Consider the following 25,809-nt stretch of genomic DNA (forward strand, 5'->3'; position numbering starts at 1 on the left):
ATAATTTCTTCCAGGCTTTTTTCAGTGATGACACTAGGTTCATCAATAACCAGGATGCCCTGGTGCATGGAGCAGGAGAAATGGTTCACAGAAGCTTAGTTTATTGTTGTAGTCCTGGTGTCTCAGTAGAGGATAATGTGTGAAAAAAGAAAAGGAATTACTGTTCTTATAGGAAATTGTTATTATTCTTCTTAAAAAACTGTTATTGTTGCTGTTTTTTAAAACTATACATTGAAAATACTTTCCTGTACTGTTGGTCTAGTATTTTCCATAAACAAAAGGGAGAAATAATCAATCTTTCACTTTTTAATGATGAAGTCCTTTGTATAAAACAGCTCGATTAGCTTTTATTTCTTAACCTGCTAGGAAAAATGCACTTATATTCCCTTTATGAAAACAAAGCAAAATAGCTTATCAGAAAACATTTGCTGTAAAGTTGCATGATGGAATTTCAGTAGTTACTCACACAAAATTAAGAAATACCACCATGTCTGCTGAGTATGTGGCATAAAATTCAAGGAAATAACTCAATAATAATATGAATGGTAACATTTAATTTTCTGAGTGTTTATTGAGAAAATACAATTATACAGTTACTTTTACATCCTGATGAGTTAAGATTTTCATATGAAAAAACTGAAATGACTTTGTTTCTATTTTTTAGTTTTTCAGTTAAATATGTAAGATTTATATTCAACTCTTTTTACTGTACATATGACAGGTGGTTTTTTAACTACCCTACCATCAGACAGTCTGGTTCTCAAGGAAAATATTGCCTTTTTGGCAGAATGTAAGTATTCCCTGGATTTCAGATGAGGTTGACATATTCTGGAGCAAGTGGAAAAAAACTAGTTCTTACTGACATTGTACTCGGCAGAATGCAGAGGGAAAATATCAACAAGTTAGAATTAAAGACCAAAAGATTTTATAAACAGAATAGCTTTAAAAATATTTAGAGTTGGAGAGGACTTCACAGATCATCTACTGCAGTGATTTTTCAATGATATTCGTCTATCCATCCATCTATTCAATGGATGGATGACATTCAATCATCCATTTATTCCATCTATTCATCCATCTATTCTCCTATTCAATGTCTGTTTATTATGAGCCTATTATAGTCTGTCACTCAACTAGGAGCTGCAGAAACACTGATGAAGGCAACACAAAAAGTTCCTGCCCTTGTGGAACAGACGAGCAGAGAAGATAGACAGTAAACAAATAATCACACAAAGAATTTTTAAATTAAATGCTGTTCCTATCAGGAAACAAGCAGTATCTAATAACCTCTTTTTTTTTTTCAGAAGGACAATGCTTACTCTGGAGGTTAAGATTTCTACCTGCTTTTTGACCCCCTTGAACTGAACCACTGTTAATGATGGGAGTGCTTTATATTGTTCAGATGTACTGGATCAGAAAAGTGGCTGAGAATCCAGCCTAACGCATTTGCTTATTTTACAGGTCAAAGAAGTGGTGTGTCTAAAACCACACCACTAGGTGCTAATAAGTTTGTACTGCAGTCCAGGCCTCTTGATTCAGTGCTTATCTTACTAACCAAAATTGACTCTCAGAACGGAACGAGTTCACATTCTAGCTTTCAGAATTGCTAATAATTCCCTTCTTCCCTCCTTTATCAACTAATCACCAAACATTTTCAATGGGAGTGTTTATTAATTAACCCACTGTATTCAGCTCATGTTTGTTCACTGTATCCTGAGTAGTCAGGTATCCTTTGTGCCTTATTACTAAAGAAATTAAAAAAAAAATAAACTGTATTTTTGTCTCCTCAAAACTATTCATACATTGATATTTTGTGTCTTCTATTACAACGGTGGTCAGTAAACGAGGACCACTAGCTGCCACCTGTTCTTGTAAATAACACTTTACCAGCAAACAGCCACACTTATTTATTTACATATTGTGTATGGCTGCTTTTACCTTGCAATGAAAGAGTTTAGTAGTTAATGACAGAGTCCATATGGTCCACAAAGCAGAAAGTATTTACTACGTAGTCTTCTACAGAAAAGATTAGAAAACAAATTCCTTAATGGTTTTTCTTCATAACACAGAAGTCTGTGCATAGAATCGTCAGTAAATATTGTTTATTGGACTGATTACTGTTCATCATTTATATATTCATTGAGAAAACATCAGGGAATTTAAAAAAGTGTTATAAAGAATTGATATTTTATTTGTTAGATTATGTTATTTAATGGGGCATTCAATAGCTTTGAAGTCAGAACTAGGGGGTCACAGCTCTACCAATAACCAGCTGTAAGATCCTGGGCAAGTCATGAATCTGAGCTTTCTTTTCATAATTTGTACATAGGATGCTAACTTAATGCTTGCTTGGAATTCTGGAAATAATGAGAGATCAAATACATTCACATTGTATGTGCCTCAGGATGTCCCAATAAATGGTTATAACACAGTATTTCACTGATCAAATTTGTTTATCACCTACTCAAATAAATAAATGATACCAATAATAAACAATTAAGGAACACTAATCTCTTATTTGGGCTCAATATTTGGAATATGTTTTGATTTCTATATCGTTTATAGGTAGGTTGCTCAGGAAATTTGAATAAATGCTCAACTCTTGAGGTCATATGACTTTTGGTTAGCAGCATTTTGTTTTCCAGATTCCACAATATTATCCAGTAAGCAGAGAATTTTGAATGCTTATGCAAGTGTGCTTGCCACGGAGGTGTGCAGCTCAGGTCTTCCTTAGAGAAAGAAACTATCATCAGCTGAGCACCTTTGGGTCTGATGCACCAATTGGACCAACGCTACACTCTTCTTCAGCAGCCTCCCATCAAAGACTAAGCACAGCAGAGTACTAAAGCCTGGTCATTTTTGCTCTGTATGCAAGTCCTCTAAGAGGCATTCTTTGATCTGAAGCTTGGCATCGGGTTCACCAAGACTTTGTCACCTACTGCTAATCCTGCCTTGTCCCCTTTAATCTTTCATATATTTACCTTCTTCCCTGACAAACCACTCAACCTCCTAACTTGGTCTCAGTGTCTGCTTCCTGGGGAACTCAAAGGGGCACAACAAACAAAGTTGTGTTATAACAGTTTTTGAAAATGAGGAAAACTTTTAGATACACAAGTAATATTAATAGGAAAATACTGCAGCTTTAAACATAAATGAAAATAGACATAATAAAAATATACTATAGAGTTTTTGAATCATTATAATAAGTAGAGGTATATTAGGAACAAGAGTTTCAAATATTAAACATTTGGACCTATGTTTTAGATGATCATTTCAACATATAACAAAACCACTAATACTAAAATTCTATAAATATTTATAATTAAAAAAAATAGCACTATTTGCTTAGTCTAAATCTATTTTCATGTATACCAAGACTACTATCTATAAATTCCTTAATCTAGTATAACTTCTTATACATAACTTTTCTGTTATATCCTATAAATAAATACATAATCATTGTATTCACCTATTTATAGAAAATATTTCTTTTAGGTTACCTATTTATTGTACTATGTAAGAAACAATGTATTTCAACGTCAAATGAACTTCATGAATACTCGCTAAACCTTTCAAGAAAAATAATTTGTGAGCAGCATAAAGAAATTGCCGGTTTATGAGTACTCATTTGAAATAACATAACAATTAAATTCATATAAACCATTTCTTAACAAACAGTTCTTTTCTTTGCCATTTTCTAGCACCAAGTATTTTAGACAATTCCTCTCTTTTGATACACATCTTCTGTATGCCATTTTTATTCCCAAATTTTATTGCCATCCTCTTTTCTGTCTCATATATTTTAGTTTATATTCCATAAGTGATTTGTGTCTCTTGAAATGAAACTGCTAACCAGGGTAATAAGTATTGCTTAAAGTTGTTAAGTGATAGCAATAATTTGAATTTTGAGACAACTTTTCAACTACTTGATTTTATTTTGACTGTTAAGGATTCTGACAACACTAGCATCTTTGTTTTAAAATTTGTTTCCAATTCTTGAAAGAGATTGCACCAGCTCAATTTTCAAGACAGCTTTTTTGATACTATTATCTCATAACCATTCAGTCTTAACATGCCTAGTACCTGAGAATGTATACCTGGCTTGATTATGTTTCTAAAGTGTTACTCTTTATATGGGATATACCTGAGTGATAGAAAGATAGCTAACTAGCACAAAGTGTGGAGTACATTCAGTTGCTGGAATAAAAAGCATATTACTTCCTTGAGGTGTGTTACATTTTCTATTTCTGGGTCTCTCTAAGTAAAAAAAAAAAAAAAAAAACACCTTATGAGCATAAAGGAGAATGACTCAGTGTTACTTACTAAATATCAAATAGAGGAATAAATGGGTCTATTCAGCCATCACAACTGTAAATGGTGCTCAGTGATAGTCACATACACCAAACCATAAAGCTGGTTGACTTTCAGTAAGAAAGGCCTATGGGTTTGTATATCTATACTCTCACTCAACAGCCCTTACAGCAAGCAACTTAATCAGTGAAGGGAGACATTATACACTGGCTTCTTTAAAAAAACAAAAACAACAAAAAAATACCCACCCACACACATATGTCTACACATGTGAGGTTGAAAGAAAAAGTACCTAAAATACTTGTCTACTTACTTGTACCTATAGTCATTTCACAAAAATTTGAGGGATCTGATACAAAATGTGATACAAAGATAAAACATAAATTAAAAACAAATAAAAATAAGATGAGAAATTACAGAGGAAAAATAAAACACAGATAAACAATATAAAACAACAGTGACAAAATTATTCAAAATGTGGGCATCAAAATTTTTTGGTAGTTATTTCCAAGATAAACACTTAGGAGAGAATACTTTATAATCATTATAAGTTGTAGCATCTAAAATTAAATTGAGATCACAGAGTATTTATAATATTTATTCAGTAAGTGTATGAGTTATTTACTAAGACTTAATTGATTAAATTTTCTTTCTACTATTGTCAATAACACTAAAACTTTAACCTAGAGGGGAAAGTTGCTGCGGAATGAAAGCATCTCAGCTATGAGAGTACATTGCACTTGATTACCAATGAACTCAACTAAGAAACTAAGACTGAAATAGTACTAATTTGGATATTCATAATTAACATGCTCTGGAATAATGAAGGAATCAAATTGTACTACCTATGTCATCAGTATATTTAAATGTATGAAATATTTGCATCATCTATTCCAACATAAATTTATGTGCTTAGTAAAGCTTCTTGTTAAAAAAAAAAAAAAGTCTTATTGTGGTATAACTGACATTCAATAAATTTAATGTGTATAATTTATTAAGTTTTGACATGTACATACCTATCAAAGTATTGACATAATCAAGAAAATGATCATTTCATCATTCTGAGTTTTCTTCATGCCCAATTCTTGCCTTCCCCAGGGAACCAATGAGGCACTTTTTATCACTATACGTCAGTTTGTATTTTCTAAAATTTAACACAAATGCTATAATATAGTATGTACTCTTGTTTTGTCTCAATTATTTCACTCAGCAAAATTATTTTGAGCTTCATCCATTTTGTAATGTGAATCAGTATTTCATGCCTTTTTATTGCTGAATATTCTTTCATTATATGGATATATCACAGTTTATTCATTTACCTGTTGAGAATATCTGAATTATTTCCAGTTTTGTGCTATCACAAATATGATTACACATGTTTTCATTTTTCTTGGGAAAATCCCAAGGGGTAAAATGACTGGATTATACAGTAGCTGTGCATTTTACTTTTAAAGAAAACTGCCAAAATGTTTTCCAGAGTATACAATTTTACTTTCTATTAGCAATATATGACAGTTACAGTTCCTTCATAATCCTGCCAACACTTGGTACGGTCAGTCTTTTATATGTTAGTCATTCTATCAGGTTTGTAGTGGTATTTCATTGTGGTTTTAATTTACATTTCCCTAATGACTAATAATGTAAAGCATCTTTTCATGAGCTCATCTGACATCCATCTATGATCCTTGGTAAAGCTTCTGTTCAACACTTTTTGCTCACTTTTATTGAGTTGTTTGTTTTCTTTGTATTGAGTTTTGAGTGTTCTTTATATATTGTGAATAAAAAACCTTCATCATATACTTGGCTTACACTTGCACTGAATGAAGCCTAATCTGAGGCTTTTTATTCCCTTAAAAGTGTCTTTGAAGATAATAATTTTTAAATTAAGTCTGATATATCAATTTTTCTTTTATAAATTATGATTTTGCATAATATCTAAGAGATTTTTGCACAGATCAAGGTCACAAACTTTTGTATCCTATGTTTTATCTAGAAGTTTTATAGATTCAGCCCTCATATTTAGGTTAGGACCATATTTTCGTATAGTACAGGATGTGAATCGGAGGTTTGTTTTGTTTTGTTTTCTTTTTTTACATGTATCTTTGTCAAAAATTACTTGTCCATATGTTTTCAGTCTGGATTATTATAGCTTTAAAATAAGACTTGAAATCAGGTAGTATTTTCCTTTTTCTTTCTTTGTTTTTTTTTTTTTTTTTTTTTTTTTTTTTTTTTTTTTTTTTTTTGAGACAGAGTCTTGCTCTATCACTCAGGCTGGAGTGCAGGGGCATGATCTCGGCTTACTGCAACCTCTGCCTCCTGGGATCAAGAGATCCTCCCGAGTGGCTGGAACTGCAGGAGCCTGCCACCACACCTGGCTAATTTTTTTTTTTTTAATTTATTTATTATTATTAAACTTCAAGTTGTAGGGTACATGTGCACAACGTGCAGGTTTGCTACATATGTACACTTGTGCCATGTTGGTGTGCTGCACTCATCAACTCGTCATTTACATCAGGTATAACTCCCAATGCAATCCCTCCCCCCTCCCCCCTCCCCATGATAGGCCCCGGTGTGTGATGTTCCCCTTCCCGAGTCCAAGTGATCTCATTGTTCAGTTCCCGCCTATGAGTGAGAACATGCGGTGTTTGGTTTTCTGTTCTTGTGATAGTTTGCTGAGAATGATGGTTTCCAGCTGCATCCATGTCCCTACAAAGGACACAAACTCATCCTTTTTTATGGCTGCATAGTATTCCATGGTGTATATGTGCCACATTTTCTTAATCCAATCTGTCACTGATGGACATTTGGGTTGATTCCAAGTCTTTGCTATTGTGAATAGTGCTGCAATAAACATACGTGTGCATGTGTCTTTCTAGCAGCATAATTTATAATCCTTTGGGTATATACCCAGTAATGGGATGGCTGGGTCATATGGTACATCTAGTTCTAGATCCTTGAGGAATTGCCATACTGTTTTCCATAATGGTTGAACTAGTTTACACTCCCACCAACAGTGTAAAAGTGTTCCTATTTCTCCACATCCTCTCCAGCACCTGTTGTTTCCTGACTTTTGAATGATCGCCATTCTAACTGGTGTGAGATGGTATCTCATTGTGGTTTTGATTTGCATTTCTCTGATGGCCAGTCATGATGAGCATTTTTTCATGTGTCTGTTGGCTATATGAATGTCTTCTTTTGAGAAATGTCTGTTCATATCCTTTGCCCACTTTTTGATGGGGTTGTTTGTTTTTTTCTTGTAAATTTCTTTGAGTTCTTTGTAGGTTCTGGATATTAGCCCTTTGTCAGATGAGTAGATTGCAAAAATTTTCTCCCATTCTCTAGGTTGCCTGTTCACTCTGATGGTAGTTTCTTTTGCTGTGCAGAAGCTCTTTAGTTTAATGAGATCCCATTTGTCAACTGGCCACCTGGCTAATTTTTATATTTTTAGTAGAGTTAGGATTTCACCATGTTGGCCAGGCTGGTCTTGCACTCCTGACCTCAAGTGATCCGCTTGACTCCCCCTCCCAAAGTACTGGGATTACAGGTGTGAGCCACCTTACCTGGCCAAAATCAAGTAGTATTTCCAAAGTGGTTTTGTCTATAATAGGCCTTTTGTATTTGTATATATGAATTTTAGAATCAGCTTGACCATTACTACAAAAGTGCCTGCAAGTATTTTGATTGGGATTGCAATGAATGTCAATATAAATCTGGTGATAAATGTCACTGTAATAATACTGAGCCCTTTGACCCATGAATGAGACATATCTGTCCAGTTATTTAGGCCTCTTTACTTTCATTTAGCAGTGTTTTGTTATTTTCAATGTAGAGGTCATGCACATTTTTTTGCAGATTGATTCCTCAGTATTTGGTGTTTTCGAATGCAATTGTAAATGGCCTTTTATTTTAAAATTTCAATTCCTGATTGTTCTTTGTTAGTATGTGATGGGAGATAATTCTTCATAGGTCTTGTGCTTTTCAGTTTGTCTTGAGAGTAGAGGCACTGACTGCCCTTGTTCTCCATTTCCAATGATATTTGTAGAGCCAACCATCTTGGATTATAGATACGGTGTCTCCCTTCACCGCAAAGGAAAGGTTTGTTTACTGTCTAGTATAATAAAGAAAATATCTCCTTTCAGTGAAAAATTTGGGCAGGCTTGTTGATAATTATAGAAAATTTAGGTACTTTAATTCATGGTTTCTTTCCTGCAATGAGACTACTTTCATGTAAGGTGTCACCTTTTAGTATCACACTTTTAAAACTGGGGTTTAGGGAACAAGTACAGATGACTATACTATGGCTACTGCATTTGATTTCCATCCTTTTCTCTGACTCAGGAATCTCATGTCTTCCGTCAACATCCATGAACATGAGGCAGGCTAACAGGCTTTTATTAGCTTACAAATAAGATAAAATCTCAGATCCTTTATAGTTCTTGAAAATATACAGAAATACAATTAAATGTTTATTAATGTTCTTGCATCTTGTAACTTTGAGAGACTCACTTATCAATTCTGGAAGCTTTTTGGTTGACTGCAATCCTCTCTCTTTCTATGCAGACAATTACATCCATGGATACAGTTTTACTTCTGTTTCATATCAGTCATGTCTATAAATACAGCTTTGTTTCTTTCTTTCCAATCTAAATTATTTTTATTTATTTCACTAGATAAAACTTGTTACAATGTTGAACAGACCTGATAGAAACATCCTTGTCTTGTTCCTGATCTTCTGGGGAATGCAAGATACTGTGAATTTTACCTTGTTGGGTCACTATCTCTGTATCCCTATAAATATTCTTGAGCTGTGTTCTAGGAATGTTATTTGGAAACCATTTGATGGCTTCAGGTCTTACTTTGAAGATTTGTTAAGTGGAATCTAAGCAGGGATATTTCTAGGATAATTATTCCCCACAACTGAGGTAAGGCCCTTTTCAATACTCGACCCAATGCCTATGAACAGGTGGTTGGGGGCAGCAGGTACTATGGCCCTCCGTGAGTGTCAGGCCCTGTTCCTTGTATTCCCACTGATTGGTTCCTTTTCTAGATTTGAATAGTTTCCTTACAGACATGAGTTGACCAATAATCTCTCCAATATGTATGGGGGTCCATCTGCTAATCTCTGGGCCCTCTTGTGTAGCTCTCTCCTCTATGTTACTTTCTCCTGTGCACTGAAGCCACCTTGTTCTCCCTGAACTCCCAGCTCTGTCTCTTCAACTGAGGAAGTCTTTTGAGCTCTGCCTGGGTTCCCCTACCTTGTGCCACAGCCTGTAAATTATTCAGATGGGAAGCTATGGCAATTTCAGGGCTCATCTCCCTTTATTTCCTGACTCTCAGGATTCAATGTCCTCTGTTTCTTGATACCCAGTGTCTTTGAAAATCATTTTTTAATATAATTTGTCAATTTTTTATTTGTTTCAGGAAGAAAGATAAATCCAATCTCCATTATTACCTCTTGGTTGGAAGCAGAATCTACCATTATAGTATACTAGTATGTAATATATTACATTATATTCTGATATACCATACTTTAACATACCAAAAAGCATTAAGATTATGTTCAGAATATAGAATTGGACACATATATAAAGGACAAGTTTTATGTTTTCATAATTTATATGCTGACAACTCCCACTTCATATGATGTACATGTGCACATATAACTTTGCCCAAGTTCAAAAAATATCTACATTACACCAAAATATAAATATTTATTTATTTATTTATTTATTTATTGAGACAGAGTCTCGCTCTGTTGCCCATGCTGGAGTGCAGTGGCGCAATCTCGGCTCACTGCAAGCTCCGCCTCCCAGGTTCACGTCATTCTCCTGCCTCAGCCTCTCGAATAGCTGGGACTACAGGTGCCTGCCACCATGACGTGCTAATTTCTGTGTTTTTATTAGAGACAGGGTTTCACCATGTTATCTAGGATGGTCTCGATCTCCTGACCTCATGATCCGCCAGCCTCGGCCTCCCAAAGTGCTGGGATTACAGGGGTGAGCCACCGTACCCAGTCAAAATGTAAATTTCTAATTGTATCTAATGGCTTCTCATTCTTCTTAAGATTTATAAAAGTTCAAATAAACAAGACATGTTATGTTTATGTTTATATTATTAACATAATAGTTGTACTTTATAACTAAACACTCATTTATACATATAGTTGAATCCACATCTTCAAATTCTTATGCAAAATGAAAACAAGGTTAATACCAAGTACCTTTAGGAAATACACAGTTAAATACATTTATATCCAAACATGGACTTTAGTTAAATAGGAGAATAAAAGATGAAGCTACTCAAATACAAAATAATTGTCTAGTATAGATTAGAAGAAGAAGAAAAACATAAAAGATGATCTCTGTAAAGAGAGAGAAGAAGAAAACAAAGAGAAATAATGTAAGGCAAAGAGGCTAAATAAAAGAGTAAATTAAAGAAGAATAACATCTAAATCACTAGTAACAAGAGTCTAATATGGCTGGTATAGGTTGAGACCAACTTGTACAAGGCTATAAGTACAGGTTGGGGCTTGAATGTTATTCTTGGTTCATTCAATCAATCTTTATTGAGTGTTTACTATATTCCAGGTATTGTTTAAGATAACAAACTATGACCACAGCCTGCTTCTGTATGGGACATATTCTAAGAATATTTTTTACATTTTTAAAGTTAGAACACAATACATACAAAAAAACAAAGAAAGGTATATAATAGAGACCATATGGGCTGCAAAACCTAAAATATTAACTATTTTGTCATTACAGAAAAAGTCTGTCAAAGCCTAGTTTAAGATATTGGGGATAAAACAGTGTAAAAGAAAAAAAAAAAGAATGCCTTGCCTTTATTGGATATTCTAGTGGGAAGGATACAGATAAACAATTAAAATATATGGTTTGTCAGATGGTATGTGCACAAGTTATGCGGGGAAGGGGATCAACTGTTAGCAAAGGGGCAGAGATTGCCTCATGGCCCATAGAGCAAAATGGGGTGACCACGTGGGATGAGGAATGATGTGGTTATCTGGTCTTTTGAGGATGATAAGGGCTATAAAGAGATAGCGTCAAGGAGAAATATTTTGATCATGATTGTTGTGGTGAGGGTAGTGGAGAGGGTCATTTCACTTTAGAAGCCCAGGGCGCTAGGACTCTCACTCCTCTCCTGCCAGTCATGAGGTAGAGACTAGGGAAGAGTGTGGTTTCACTGGCAATACCCAGAACTTCTGACTCTTTCTAGATAATCAATGCTTTATTGAGCGGGAGAGCTATGGGTCATAGCTGGGCTTTAAGAGGGTTTATTTGACGGTTAGAGTAAACTGAAGGAAAGAGTCACCAAGTAGGATCCTCAAAGTGACAAAATTTGTAACAGTAGGCATTTCCTGGGGTTGACAATGTACTAGAAGAGACCACTGGCAAGCACAACATTCTGGCGGTTAGATAAGTCTGGGGCAAAAGATGAAATTATTGCTGTTGTAAGCACCATAGCATAACAAACACCATACTGAATCAAATCAGTATTCAGTGATATTTTATTGAAATGTTTATTGAGCACCTACTATGCACCCAAAACTTTTTGGAACTGAAAATAAAATGATATGCAGGAAAATATAAACAAGTTCCATCTCTCATGAAATTTCCATTTGAATGCTGTGGGTAATTTCAATTTTTTTACAAACACTTTGTGCAACTTAGAAGGTACTACTTACATGGGGTGGGCAGGGAGGGCACTGGGGGACATGACTTTTTTGCTGGCTGTTGAAAGATGAAACGGAGCTAGCCACAGAGTGAGGAGCAGGGAAGCGAGTAAAAGTGAGAAGCCCCCGAGGCAATAAAAAGCTGTCAGAACATGAATTGATGACTGTGGCAATTTCGCCTCAGGCAGTTTTGTCAGAGAGCACTACCGGTCCTGTGAGGAGGCAGGGCCTCCTGGGACAGTCCCCAAGTGGAAGGCTAGTCAGAACTGAACCTGCCCTTCTTTTTGTTGCTCCTACTCATGGGACCCAGGAAGGGTATAGGAGAGGGGAATTTCCCTCCAATATCATGTTGCTAAGATTCATAGCCTTTAGGTGGTATCCTTACTTTGTCCACTGTGGTGCGGTGCACGCGCACTTTTTTATATGCTTATTATAGACAGCAGGAGGGCAAGAAAATTAATAGCAATCTTACTAGCAGCAGCAGCAATAGCTGGAATTTATTGGGGGTTTATACATACCAGGCACTTTACATGTAGTAATTAATTTAGTTCACAAAATCATTCTGAGATGGGCAATGATACAAACTCCATTTTTCAGATGGGGAAACTAAGGCAAAGATAATTGAGTAGCTTGTTCAGTTCATACATCTAGTAAGTGTTCGAGGTTGGCAACATGGGCATAGAATTCTCAGGTTCTTACAGCTAATGTACTAAACTGCCTCTTTTCTTGAGGAACAATTTGTAAAGATAAAGTCCAGGTATATACTTTCATTTTATAGAGGTAGTTTGAGCCTCACTTTAAATATTACAAGTGTTTCCCAAATCCCATGTTTTCATTACCCTCATCATTACTATTATTTTAGTTTGATTCTGCGAATAATTGCTTTTTGAGGGATTAAGATCCCCCTTTTTCTTTCCTCAATCTCTTCCTGTATAAGCTTATTTTCAGGCCTTTAGGGTCTTGGGTAATATGTTCAATCATAAACTTTTACACTCTAGTTCTCCTCAGCTTCAGCTCAAATACGTTCTCTTCACAATTCCCTCAGTCCTCCAACTCAATCTGCCTCTTGTCCCTGTGTTTTCTTCTACAGATATAAGATTTGTGGTTTTGAATATTAACTAGTTTTGAGAATAAAATAATAGGCAGTGGCCTACGTTCACTTCATCAGGTAATCTCACTTTTGCATGCCAGGCAGTTGGTAGTGCTTGTGAGACTAAAATTTGACACTCAGATAAATAACAGACAATAAATTTCATGATACTAATAACTGGATAATTCTAAGTTTTCCTTGCCTTTATTTCTTAGTTTACTAGACTCTGTTTAAATAAACTGATTAAATCAAGCAAAATTTTCAGAGATTATGTATGAAAATAGGAGTGTAATAGATTTGAATGCCTAAAACCAGCAAGCAACTCCAAATACTCCAAACAAACAAACAAACAAACCTTTAGTCAGTGCGGAAATGGCTATTTATGTATTAATTTTTTTGGTACTTTTAAGTCAAATCTAAAAGTTCTAAGAGAAAGAATATCTCTTAAATCTGACATGAGAATACCATATGAGAACAAATAAAATAAAAATTGAAAATTATCTGTATTTCATTTATATTTCTAGTCAACATAGCTTATTTCATTAAATTCATTAGCTATATAATCTCATTTCATCACTTTTGTGTGCACCACAGGGCTCTAGACAAAATGATTAAAATACAACATAGCCAGATATGGAAAACATCCTTACCTTTGAAGAACACAAAATTCCCGTCGCTATTTTCATAAACTGCATCGATACTAGGAGGCAGGCCCCGCCAGAAGTAAGTAATTTGCATTGGGTATCCATCCATCACCCTGTTGTTTCTCACTCGCCAAAACCACTGGTCCTGCAAACCAAGCAAAGGCATCTCTCAACAAATATGTAGGCCTCCCTGGTATTTCACGGTGCAATGGCCGGATGCTTTTGAAGTCAAGTTGGTTTCCTTATTACTGTCTTACATTAAATCAGTCAGAGAAAGAGCTAAACAACTTGACCACAACGATCACAAAATCTTTTGTAGTGAACTCCTTAATGTCTAAGTGTAGAGGACTACGTGCTCGCAAATGAGGCGTTCCGGGTAAGTCCTGCTCTTGCAAACGAAGCAGGGCGTTGGGGGCTTGTTTATGTGTAAACAGCTTGAAAATCCAGAAAGTCAGGGAAAGGTCAGAAAAACAACAATGTGTCTTGTGACTTGGCAACATTCCATAAACTAAAGCAGAGTGGGCCATTCGAGGCGGCCGCCATGTTTGTCTTGTCTTGTGTTGTCTTGTGTGTTCATTCCTTTGTTTAGGAAACACGCGGACCCCAACATCTAAGCCATACAGTGTAATTAAAAACATAATGTCAAAATCTTGTCATTTTGCATTTTCTCCAGGGCTTTCTAGATGGAGGTAGCACAGACAAGTCCCTGCCAGATTTGTGGATATGTCAGCTTCTTGAATATGAGAGCAGCGCTAAGGCCACGCATGCTTCCTAACATTTTTAGATACATGCAAGATCTCCACACCTACCATGTTGAGGATGAAATATCTTTCTGTATGCCCGTTATGCCTATTGTCTCATATAATTATAAAGTAGAGCCCTCTTTCATCATTAAACATATTTTTGGCTGATAACTTTACTCAAGAAAAATAGGCAAAATTATTTTCAAAAAATAAATCATCACAGAGGATTCTAGTCTGGGTTAATTGCCTTTCCTATCTGCTCTGGTAATACCCTGTACTTCACCCAATCATAGCACAGGTCATTTTATAGGAAAAGTGTCTATTCATTCTTACCGCTAGTGAAGAACACATGGCTTGACCCACAGCAGGTTTTTATAAAGTTGTTGAATTAATAATTGGCCTACACACAATATGTTTCACCATAATATTTACTAAGGGCAAAAAATCCCGAAAAACAAAAAGAAACCCTTCAAACCCAAAAAAAGATACATCTGATGACATTAAGTAGTTTTCTATTTAAAATCTGAAAATAAATGAAAGACGACTCAGTGTTTTAATATTTAAAAACTAGGTGTATTTTAAAAATTGATTTTAATACAATTAAAATTTCACTTTATTTTAAATTTCTGTACGTATAAGCAATATTTCACTTGGATGTTAAGTATATCCACTATTTAGACGAGTATATATCACAAAAATACTTCCATTTTAATTCTCTGCTTTCTTTCTTGCTCTTTTCATACAACTTATATATTATATAAGTGATTTATTTTAGGACCTTCTCATGCTTTTGGTTAACAATATGTTAGCCTGACCAAACTTTCTAGGATTTATCAGTTACTCATACACACACACACACACACACACACACACACACACACACACACACAATCTACTGAGGATTCTTGGACTTCAGTTAATATGATAACAATGAACTTTCTTTCGCCCAAATGAATCTGAATATGAAAACTGTCTTAAAAGCCTTTAATAGTTGTACTTTGTTCTAGTTATCATGTACTGTCTTCTCTACCAACTTCTGTAATTTTTTTAAAAACGAGGAAATAGCTTAATTAATGGCTCTAAGTTCATATGCACTTCTTGTTCTGTTGCCTAACAACTGTGTCACTTTGGTCAATATACTAGTCATTGAGTTAGCACAAATTAATATCTAATTTATAGCATGATTACTGTATAACATACAAAGAACTTTCTGAGAACCTGGCACAGACTAGTACCAACATTTTTGGTGGTTGTTATTGTTAAAATTATATTGAAACGAGTTATCTACTTTCCCTGTTCATATTCCTGTTCACAGTTTTGACACTGGTTCATTGTTTCCTCTTTGGATGTCAGCTATACTATAGTTCCAGCCACGTATCTCATTCCAACCAATTTGTAAAAAATGTTTTTCACCTTTTCTTGATAATTTTCATGGTGCTAGGTGGCCTGGATTAATAATGTTTTGATCCATATGCAGTAGATAAAAGAAACAGACTTTCAAATACAATTTCATATACAGATTGATTCAGAGAAATATACAGGGGCATGAAAATAAAGAGTTCACTGCAAATAAAATATAAGTCCGTGATATTCTAATCACTTAAAAGAAAAAACATAATTTTTGTTTCTAGATATAACAAGGGCTTCTAACGGGGTGTTTACACCATGCCAATCTCCAAATAAAGTGTTCTTAAATTATTGTAATATATATGCCAAAATAATTCGTAGAAATGAATAAACAAATGGATTCTGATAAAGAAATAATGACCATGACTATCTATGAAACAATGAAACAGAAAGCTCTCCAAGCTGAAGAATGGGAGGAAATCTAGTGAAAAAACCTGGACTACATTCCAATTTTTCCCACAAAAGCCCTTCCCATTGCTATAATCTCACCATGTATGGAGCCGGGCCAGTGGCTCTATGGAACAGACACATGTTGCAGTCTGCAGATAGGAGTACAACCCCAACTTGCCACTAATAAAGGGAGAAATGCAAGTTCTGTCTCAAGATAAACATAGTCAATTTGCAAAAATTCACAAGATCATGTGAAACTGCAGATGAATTCCACTGGTTTTTGTTGACAGCAGCCTTGGCAGAGAGTCATATAAATTATAGATATTCAGGTTGTGCCTCTATTCAACTTATCTGCAGTTTAGCAGAGAGCAATGGTACAAATAATTTAAAAAGCATCTGTCACAATGGATGTAAACTCATGCCATGGTTACTATAGATTGCCATTCCAGAAACAGGGTTTGTGAACAATTCATAGAGAAAGGATGCTTAAAATGCTATTTAGGTCTCTGTGCAAATTTTCCTTATAAGTGAGACATCCCCTGATGATGCTGTCTAAAACTGAAGTCCCTCACTGCACTCATACAGGTCTGCTGGATATCTTCACCTCCTTTTCCTGTTGTATTTTCCTTCACTGCATTTATAGTCGTCTTATACAATACTTGTTTTACTAATTTATTGTTCATTCTCTCTCCACTAAATATATAAGCTCTCTGACGGCAAGAACGTCGGTCTTTTGTTTACATATAGTACCCTATTTCCAGAAAAGGACCTTACACATAATAGGTGCATAATAAATATTTCTTTAAAGAAAACAAAATGTGTAGAGAAAAGAGCAAAGTAAAAGTAATGATCCTTTTAGAAGTCGACGTTTTAAAATTACATCTCAGTTTTTTTCCCTGTTGTGGTTAAGATGTTTCCTTATTAAAAAATTGTAAAAGCTATGAAGGGGTCACATGAACATAAAAATTCTTTTTGAATAGGTAGATGTTTAGTACATATTCTGTTTTCTAGAAAAGTATGATATTTAAAGGCCTTTGAACAATAAAGAAAAAAATACATTTGGTTTCACCCTTCTAAACAACGTAAGTTTGGTTTTAGTTTTAGATGAGGAGGCAAAGAAAGACGAATAACCCTTATGGAGCTCTAAATCTGCTATTTGTATGTTGCCTTAAGCTTCTTATCTCCTTCCCTCCTTCCTCCTTCCCTCTCTCCCTTCCTCTTTTTCTTCTCTCTCCCTCTTCCTCTCTCTTTCTCCTCTCCCTTTCTCTTTCTTTGGTTCAGCCCTTATAGAAGGAGGTGGAAGGGGAAATAATAACCATAACTAGCCTATCTGCAAAGTCAACTTGTGAAAAAAACAGTGCTTAAACATTACCAAATTGGAATTCCTACTTAAACACCAATATTTCACTTACGATACAAGCACGTATGGTCTTACATGTAGATTTATTTTCCATGTAGCATAGAACCCAGACAGATCATTTAGTTCACAGAGATAAGTTCACATAGTGTACACCATGGAGCAGTAACACACGGCGAAATTCTGTTTATTACTCTTTTACATCCTTTAAAATTCTGGCTCATGACAGGCATATTTGTTTGCTGAGAACTGTAAGGAAAAGGCCTACTGTCTGAACATGAAACGATGATGTTAATGATCTACTATCAGCAGAAATTGCTGTTTTCAGGACCTTTTAATAAAACTAATCAGCTGAGGCAGGAGAATAGCTTGAATCCAGGAGGTAGAGGTGCAGTGGGCTGAGAATGTACCACTGCACTCTACCAGCGTGGGCGACAGAGCAAGACTACGTCTCAGAAAAAACAAAACAAAACAAAAAACAAAAAAGCTAATCAGTAGAACTGATCTACTTTTACTTCTCTTCTGATACATAGATTCATTTATTCAACCAACAGCTTTCCATAAATCTACAAATGTTTCACGTGTTCACACTGAACATTTCTAGCAGTCACCAGTTGTTCTTTGGGCCCTCCTTTGCCAAGCCACCTTGGTCCTGCTCTGTCTAGTCTTCCTCCTTTCTGAAACAGCATCTCAAATGTCTTGATTTCTCACCATCACCGCTGTCACCATGCGAGTGCCACTGTATTTCACTGAGATCACTTCAATGCCAATGTAAAGCCTCTACTTTGCCTCCTACTGCATCTAGAATGAAATTCAAACTTGGACTCCTGCCTCCAGCTCCTATGCAGCTCCCAGCAGTCTCTCTTGTGCTCACATTGCTCCATTTGTATCAGCTTCCTTTCAGCTGCTTGACAGAGGAAAGCTCTTTTCTTCCTTAAGACATCTTGCAGACAGTTTGCCCTACAGCAGGCCCTCTGTTTCTGTGGTTTCACTGTCCACAGTTTCAGTTACCTGTGGTCAACCCTAGTCCAAAAATAGGTAAGTCTAGTGTTATAAGGTATTTATCCACAAAACTTTTATTACAGTATATTGTTGTAATTGTTCTATTTCATTATTAATCTTGTACTGTGCCTAATTTATAAATTAAACTTTATCATAGGTGTGTGTATGTATAGGTAAGAACATAGTGTATGATCTGGTACTATCTGCAGTTTGAGGCATCCACGGGGGTCTTAGACCATATCTCCCATGGGTAAGAGGAGACAACTGTACTTTAAATGTTCTTCCTTTTCCATCAATTTGAACCACAAATCATCCATTAATTCTCAGCTGAAATGTTATTCCATAAAGTGGGCTTGGCTGCCCTCTGACTGAAATTACGTAACAGTATGCTATGATCTCAATGTTTGTATCCCCTCAAGTTCTTATGTTGAAATCCTAACCCCCAAGGTATTAGGAGGTTGAGCCTTTCCTTTGGGAATGATTATGCCTGGAAGGCAGAATCCAAATAAATGAGGTTATTGCCCTTATAAAAGAGGCCCTAGAGAGCTGCACTGCCCCCTCCACTGTGTGAGAACACAACTAGCAGTTGCCATTTATGAAAAGTGGGTCTCACCAGACGTGGAATCAGCTGGTGCCTTGACCTTAGATCTCCCAGTCTCCAGAAATGTGAAGAGTAATTTTCTGCCATTTGTAAAGTGCCTAGTTTATGGTGTTCTGGTATAGCATATCCTGATGAACTAAGACATCCTCGAACTATCTCACGGTACTCTGCATTTTGACTTCACAGCACTTACACATGTGTTACTGCATCATTATATTTATGAAGTAATTTTTTCTACCTGCTCCACTGTATGATATGCTCCAAAGGAATGGGGCAGTGTGTATTTTACTTATCACCGGATTATCAGCATGGTGAACTGTGTCTGGTTTACTGTAGGAGTACAACACATTTACTAGAAAAATCTACCAATTTTTTTCACTAAACTGTCATAGGATGAGTACATATACCTGAGATTGTTCAAAGCAAGGTAGCTGTTTAATGAATATTAAGCCTATTTATTAAGATGATATTCTAACAACCTCCACCTCCTGGGTTCAAGCAATTTTCCTGACTCGGTCTCCTGAGTAGCTGGAACTACAGGCATCTACCACCATGCCCAGCTAATGTTTGCATTTTTAGTAGAGATGAGGTTTCACCATGTTGGCCAGGCTGGTCTTGAACTCCTGACCTCAAGTGATCCACCCGCCTTGGCCTCCCAAAGTGCTGAGATTACAGGCGTGAGCCACCACACCTGGCCATGTGTTATGTTTTAAAGGCTTCTGATGTGGGCATGGAGTGTGTCCGGGGAAACTGGTGTTGAAAATTAAGCTGGTTCATAAGAAAAAAATTGGGTATGCAACAATACTGAAAAAAAGACAAAATTGTGGCAGCTATATACATAATAAGGAGGAAGGTGATTTATATGGATGCTTATTAGGCAGAGAAAGAAATGGTGGTCTTGGTTTTCCATTCCCTGGCAGGGCCTGCTTTGGTTCTACCTCTTTGCAAGCAGTATGAGATTTCAGAAGCACCCAGCTGGATGCTCTCCACCGCGGAGTAACCCTTGGTAGCAAAGCTCATCAGGCAGTCTCATAGGTGAGTGGAGTTTGGGAGGCAGCAGTGCACAGGTAGCTATGTACATCTGGGCAGAATGGAGGAGCCAGCAACGAATACTAACCCTAAGACAGACGTCCAAAGGTTCACCAATTTCAGAACATTGCCCTTCTGAAGGGGCAAGAAGAATAAATGGGGAACTTCAATTGGAGTTCAGGGAAGGAGAAGTATACTTTGGAGAAAACTGCTATTAAATAGCTGTTACTTTCACCACTGAACTGACTCATTGTTTTAGTCATATTTCAAAAGCATGGAGAAAAAGCAAACCATCAGAATTTCTCAGAAAATTTCTTATTTAAAGTTTTTTAAGAACACCCTATGCCAGACTCTATATCTCATAATCACAGCCATAATTACTGCACTTATTGAAATAAAAATTGATGATGGTGTGGCTTGTGCCTGTAATCCCAGCTACTTGGGAGGCTGATATAGGAGGATCACCTGAGTCTAGAAGTTCCATGCCAGCCTGGGCAATATAGTGAGACCCCCATCTCTAAGAAGAATTAAAAGAAAAGACTGATGATGATGGCTAATACCAATCATTAGGTGAAATTTATACATTTTTAGGGTATTTTATGTAAATATTTGAATATATCACCTAATATTTCCAACAATAAAATACATTTAATAGAAATATAATACTTAAATATATTATAGTAAAAAAAATTTTTTTTTCTAAACAGCTCAAATTTTAAAGCATATTACTAGATTCTGTTGAAAAGGTGACAAAGGCATTTGTTGCTCAGAATGGTGAAGTAAAAGGAACTCAGAAAGTTGAAGCTGTTGGATTTATAAGCATGTTGACAGTAGCTGTTTTTCTTAGAAAACAACCACATTATATAAAAACATTGGTTGACAATAAATTTGAAAAATAAGTTTGTTTTCAAGAACAAACAAGGCTGCTAACAAAGTAAAAAGCTATGACAACATGGAGAAAATATGTGTATCCCAGATCACAAAGGGTCGATTAATCTAATATATAAAAAACTCTTAAAAATCAAGGAAACAAACCCCCCAACCTTACAGAAAAATCAGTAAAAGACATGAACAGTTCATACACACACACACACGGTTTATAAATGTAGGGAAAGATACTCAACCTCACTCATAAGTAAAATGCAAATTGAAACTATTTTGATATACCACGTATTATCAGATTGCTTTGATCTCATGGCTTGTAGGAATAGGCACCCATATATATTTCTGGTAGGAGTACAAAATGGCATGATGCTCGTGGAGATCAATATGGCAACATCTAATAGCATGACATACATATTTGTCTTTTGATCCAGTAATCTCTTCTCTGTCAATCCACTTCAGATTAAGATACAACCTCCCAAATAAAAAGATGCAATACATTACAAATTCCTATGATATACTATAATAAAAATAAATTTTTGCAAGATTTCTCACTGTGATGTCATTTGTGATAGCAAATGTATTTTATCTTCTGTATAAAAGAGGATGGGAAAATTTATCTATATTAACATTGTTGTACAGGCATAGATATAAATATAGATAAAATATAGATATTACTTATGTTGTCCTTACTAAACAGATAACACAGAAACTAACAAAAAAGTGGTTACTGACTAATAAAAATGGGTGGAACATACTAAAAGTGTGGAAATGAAGGACAGATTTCTCAGACCACGTGCATGTTTTATATATTCAAAAAAAAATTTGTGTCAGGTTGAATTGTTAAAAATAAAAAAAAAAATCAAATGTAAAAAAAGCATGTGCTAAAAATAAATCCCTAAATTCATCTGTATAAGAAATTGGAAACACACCCACATGGAGAAAATAAATATATCATATGACTCTGGAACCGAGTACTCTGATTGTACATTAGTGGGAAACAGAACACAAAAGAAACTTCAAATAAATATTAATCTTCATTTAATACTTTTATCATTCAAAGGATTTCTGGTATTATAAATTTAAAACTACTATAAGACAAAAGTTAATATGTTAATATTATTAGAACAAAGAGTTTCAGAGCAAAATAAAGAGATACAAAGATGTTAATGTTATATTTGGATTAGAAATTAGAATGAAAATAATTCATGATTTCAACACATACACAAATAGCATTTTCTAATTTTTTCTAAATTTTAAGGAAATTTTCACAATTTCCTAATTTTGTTGACTCAAAAGACATAGAAGCCGTAGTATTCCACCAACAGGTATTACATAGAGCTCCTATTAGAAGGAAATCAGGGCTTCTTGGAGAACAGTTGAGTCTGGGCTCAAGATAGGCTAATTACAAGGTAAGCCTGGGACAATTGTGATGAAGTAAGAAATTACTCAAGACTAATGGAAGCATGCCAAAACATGAGAGCAGCGTAAGCAAAGGGTAAATTTGGGATAAACTGAGAATCAAAAGGAAAAATGGCTGCAATTGGGTATAATATACTGAATGAATATATTTAAGAGTTCAGAGTATTAATCATTACTATCGCAACTGGCTATTGCAAGAACTCTTTTCACTGAAACTTGGTAATCAAAGGGAGAGAATTAACTATGAGAAAGAGTTAAATATATGTGCTGCCTTTTGAGAAGAAAAAACGTAGTTCATTCCTAGTTCATGAGAGTTAGCTTTTAAGAGAAGAATGCCTAATGCAGAAGGGAAAACAGAAAGAGAAAAACCATTTTGCAACTCCCAATTAAATGACTGGTTCAAGCAAGAATCATCATTGAATGTGACTACATTCCATCTATTATTGAGAAAGAAGACATTTGCACATTACAAAAAACAGGGTGCAAAGTAAGCAAAAAACAAAACAAAACAAAAATTTTCATATTGTGGTAACTGTAGATTCACATGCAGTTATAGGAAATAACACAAACAGATTCATTTTTCCCTTCCCTACTTTTCTCCCAATGGTAACTCTTGCCTAACTACAGTACAATTTCAAAACCAGAAAAGTGAGACTGATCCAACTTACCAATCTTATTAAAATCTCACCAATTTTACATGCACTTGTGTGTATTTATGCTAATTTTAATGGCAAAAGTATACCTTTCCAAGGCAAAGTTATGCCCGTTGCCACCCTAAACATCAAGGATTGCATCAGTGATAGTGGACATCTGGCTATATGCTCATAATGTGATGCAACACAAATAGTAGGCATTTGAAAGTCATAAAATCTATGATGTACAATCATGTAGAAGCAAAACTTGTTAAGCCAGAATCTAATTGGGCCTTCAGACTTGACTTCTTCACATTTAAGAGAGGAATAACTTAAGACAAGCAATCAAACACATTCTAAAATGGGAGATAGTTTATAAGACTATAAACTTGGCTTGGTCTCAGCAAGAAGAAAAGGGAGAGAAAAAAAAAAAAAAAGAAAAGAGGCTGGAAGAAAAGAACCCATTAAAAGATCTAAAGAGACATAGCCAAACGCAACACATACTCATTCGATCCTATATTTAAAGATCAAATTTCATGATACCTGCAACTTTGTTTTGCCAAACAGTTGCACATGTGTATAGCATTTGCACACATACATACATATGAAATAAATATAAGCAAAACACTAATAGTTGTGAAATCTAAATATTAGGTGTGACTTTATTTACTCTTATAACTTTTCTGTATTTTTGAAAAATTTCTTAGTAAAAAGTTGAAAATATATACTTATTAAAAATCTGGAAAATACATAGGTAACTAGATTATGAAAAAATATTATTAGGGAAGCTTTGTAAATATTTGTGATGGGTAAATACTATTCCAATTAGTGACTATAAGTTTAATAAATCTCCATTGAATAGCCATTTAGATTTGCTACTATAAAAAAGGCTGTAACCAACATCTTTGTTCATTAAAAAAGAAACAAAAATATGTTTTGTGGCATGTAACTAAGGATAATATATGCTTCATTTGACTGTAACATATGTGGACTGGAAATGTAAAATCACATATTGTGATACCACGCAAATACATTATAAATTCATGAATTTAATTTCACACTACATTTTGTTCTCAGGTTTACAGTTTACAGAGAATTGTAAAAGGTAGTGTAGTGTTTAAAGAGAGAGCAAGAATATTTACACTTAATTAACTACATTACTTTTTCAACATTGGAAAAGAAAAAGTAAAGTCATAACTCGAAGAAGAAAAAACTATTAAGGGAGCCTTAATAGATGTGTCTGGCAAAGATAATGCCATTCTGGGAAGCTTTCAATACTTTGTCACAAGAGCTGACATAAGCTGGTTTTTGGTATATAAATGTTAGGGGAAAACCTGTTCAAAGCAACCATTAGAATAGACTTTTTCACTAAGACAGTCGTGAATGTCTACAATGATTTTGCAGGCACGGTTTTCAGGGCTCATCAATTAAGACTGACCAGATGTAATTCTGTGAGAAATGATGCAGCAGTACATCTCAATAGGTCAAATCACTTTGGGTACTGCCAGTATTTTTGAAAAATGCTCAAAATATAGACTTTATTATAGTAGAGGAAGGAAGTGACATATTAACAAGTGATTCTTCTAAATAATTTCTAAATTCACAATTCTGAAGTTTCCCTTAATGTCTTTATTTTCAAGCAAGAATGTCACAGTCACCATTTGGATTAAAAATTGTAAACTATTTTAATACATAAAGTGTTTATTTGTGTTTCAAAAGAAAGGGGAGTTGATATATTCAGAATACTTTGTTTACTACTTGTGCTAAGTTTATGTGTTAACATTTATAGTCTCCAAACATTAAATATCCATTTTTATATTAATTTATATGAAAAAATCTCAACACCAAAGAGTTAAGTGATGTAGCAGATACGGACCCCCTTTTTATTCATTAGTATTCATTCGAAATTCTAACTTAGAGAATACTAATTTTAAAACTTAAAAATTCATAATCATTCATGAAGATGATAATATAAATATTCATTTTTATCCAATTTCTATACATAAACAATAAATCATAAAAAAGTGTTGCTACACCAAAAATGTAGTTCAGCCCTAGCATAGAAAGAGCGAGCTGGGGAGTAAGTGAAAGAAGGGTGTGTGCTGACACTCTTGTCTTTTTAGGTATTTATATATTTTTCCTGTTTCTTCTTTAATCTACTCTTGTTCAGAAATCACTGGGGGATGGTTGCAATGAAGAAAAGAACAATCACTAAAAAGTTTATCATCAATATACTGCAGTTAGGGAAAGTAGTCACAAATTCCAGATAAGAATACATCACACATTACTGCTGTATGATATTCTGATTTTTGTGATCTGAAGATCCCATTAGCAAGGTGCTCTAAATAATTCACATACCATATAATTAAATGTTGAAACAGGTAAAAGCGTTCATTCCTTCCATTGTACTAGCAGTTCTGGATTCAAAAATATGAACTCTTTAAGAATGTATATTCAATCTACAGAGGAGGAGAGGTAGACAGCTAATTTCAAAATGCTCTGTAAAATGCTATTCTTGCTGTCTCTATAAAATGGGAACTACCCTTCAGTGAATATTATGAGCTGGGAAAACAGCTGTATCATTAGCACACCTATCAAGAATTACCATC

General features: G+C 34.9%; 1 protein-coding gene across 1 annotated transcript in view; it reads right to left on the bottom strand.

Annotated features, from left to right (window-relative positions):
• Positions 1 to 25,809, bottom strand: part of MMP16 (matrix metallopeptidase 16) — a 281,597-nt gene that overhangs the window by 20,240 nt on the left and 235,548 nt on the right. Inside the window, exon 7 of the mRNA XM_008001035.3 lies at positions 13,742 to 13,880. Within this exon, the coding sequence (XP_007999226.1) occupies positions 13,742 to 13,880 (139 nt within the window). The remainder of the gene's footprint in view (positions 1 to 13,741; positions 13,881 to 25,809) is intronic.

Source organism: Chlorocebus sabaeus, chromosome 8 (genome assembly GCF_047675955.1).
Source record: "Chlorocebus sabaeus isolate Y175 chromosome 8, mChlSab1.0.hap1, whole genome shotgun sequence".
NCBI classification, from domain to species: domain Eukaryota; kingdom Metazoa; phylum Chordata; class Mammalia; order Primates; family Cercopithecidae; genus Chlorocebus; species Chlorocebus sabaeus.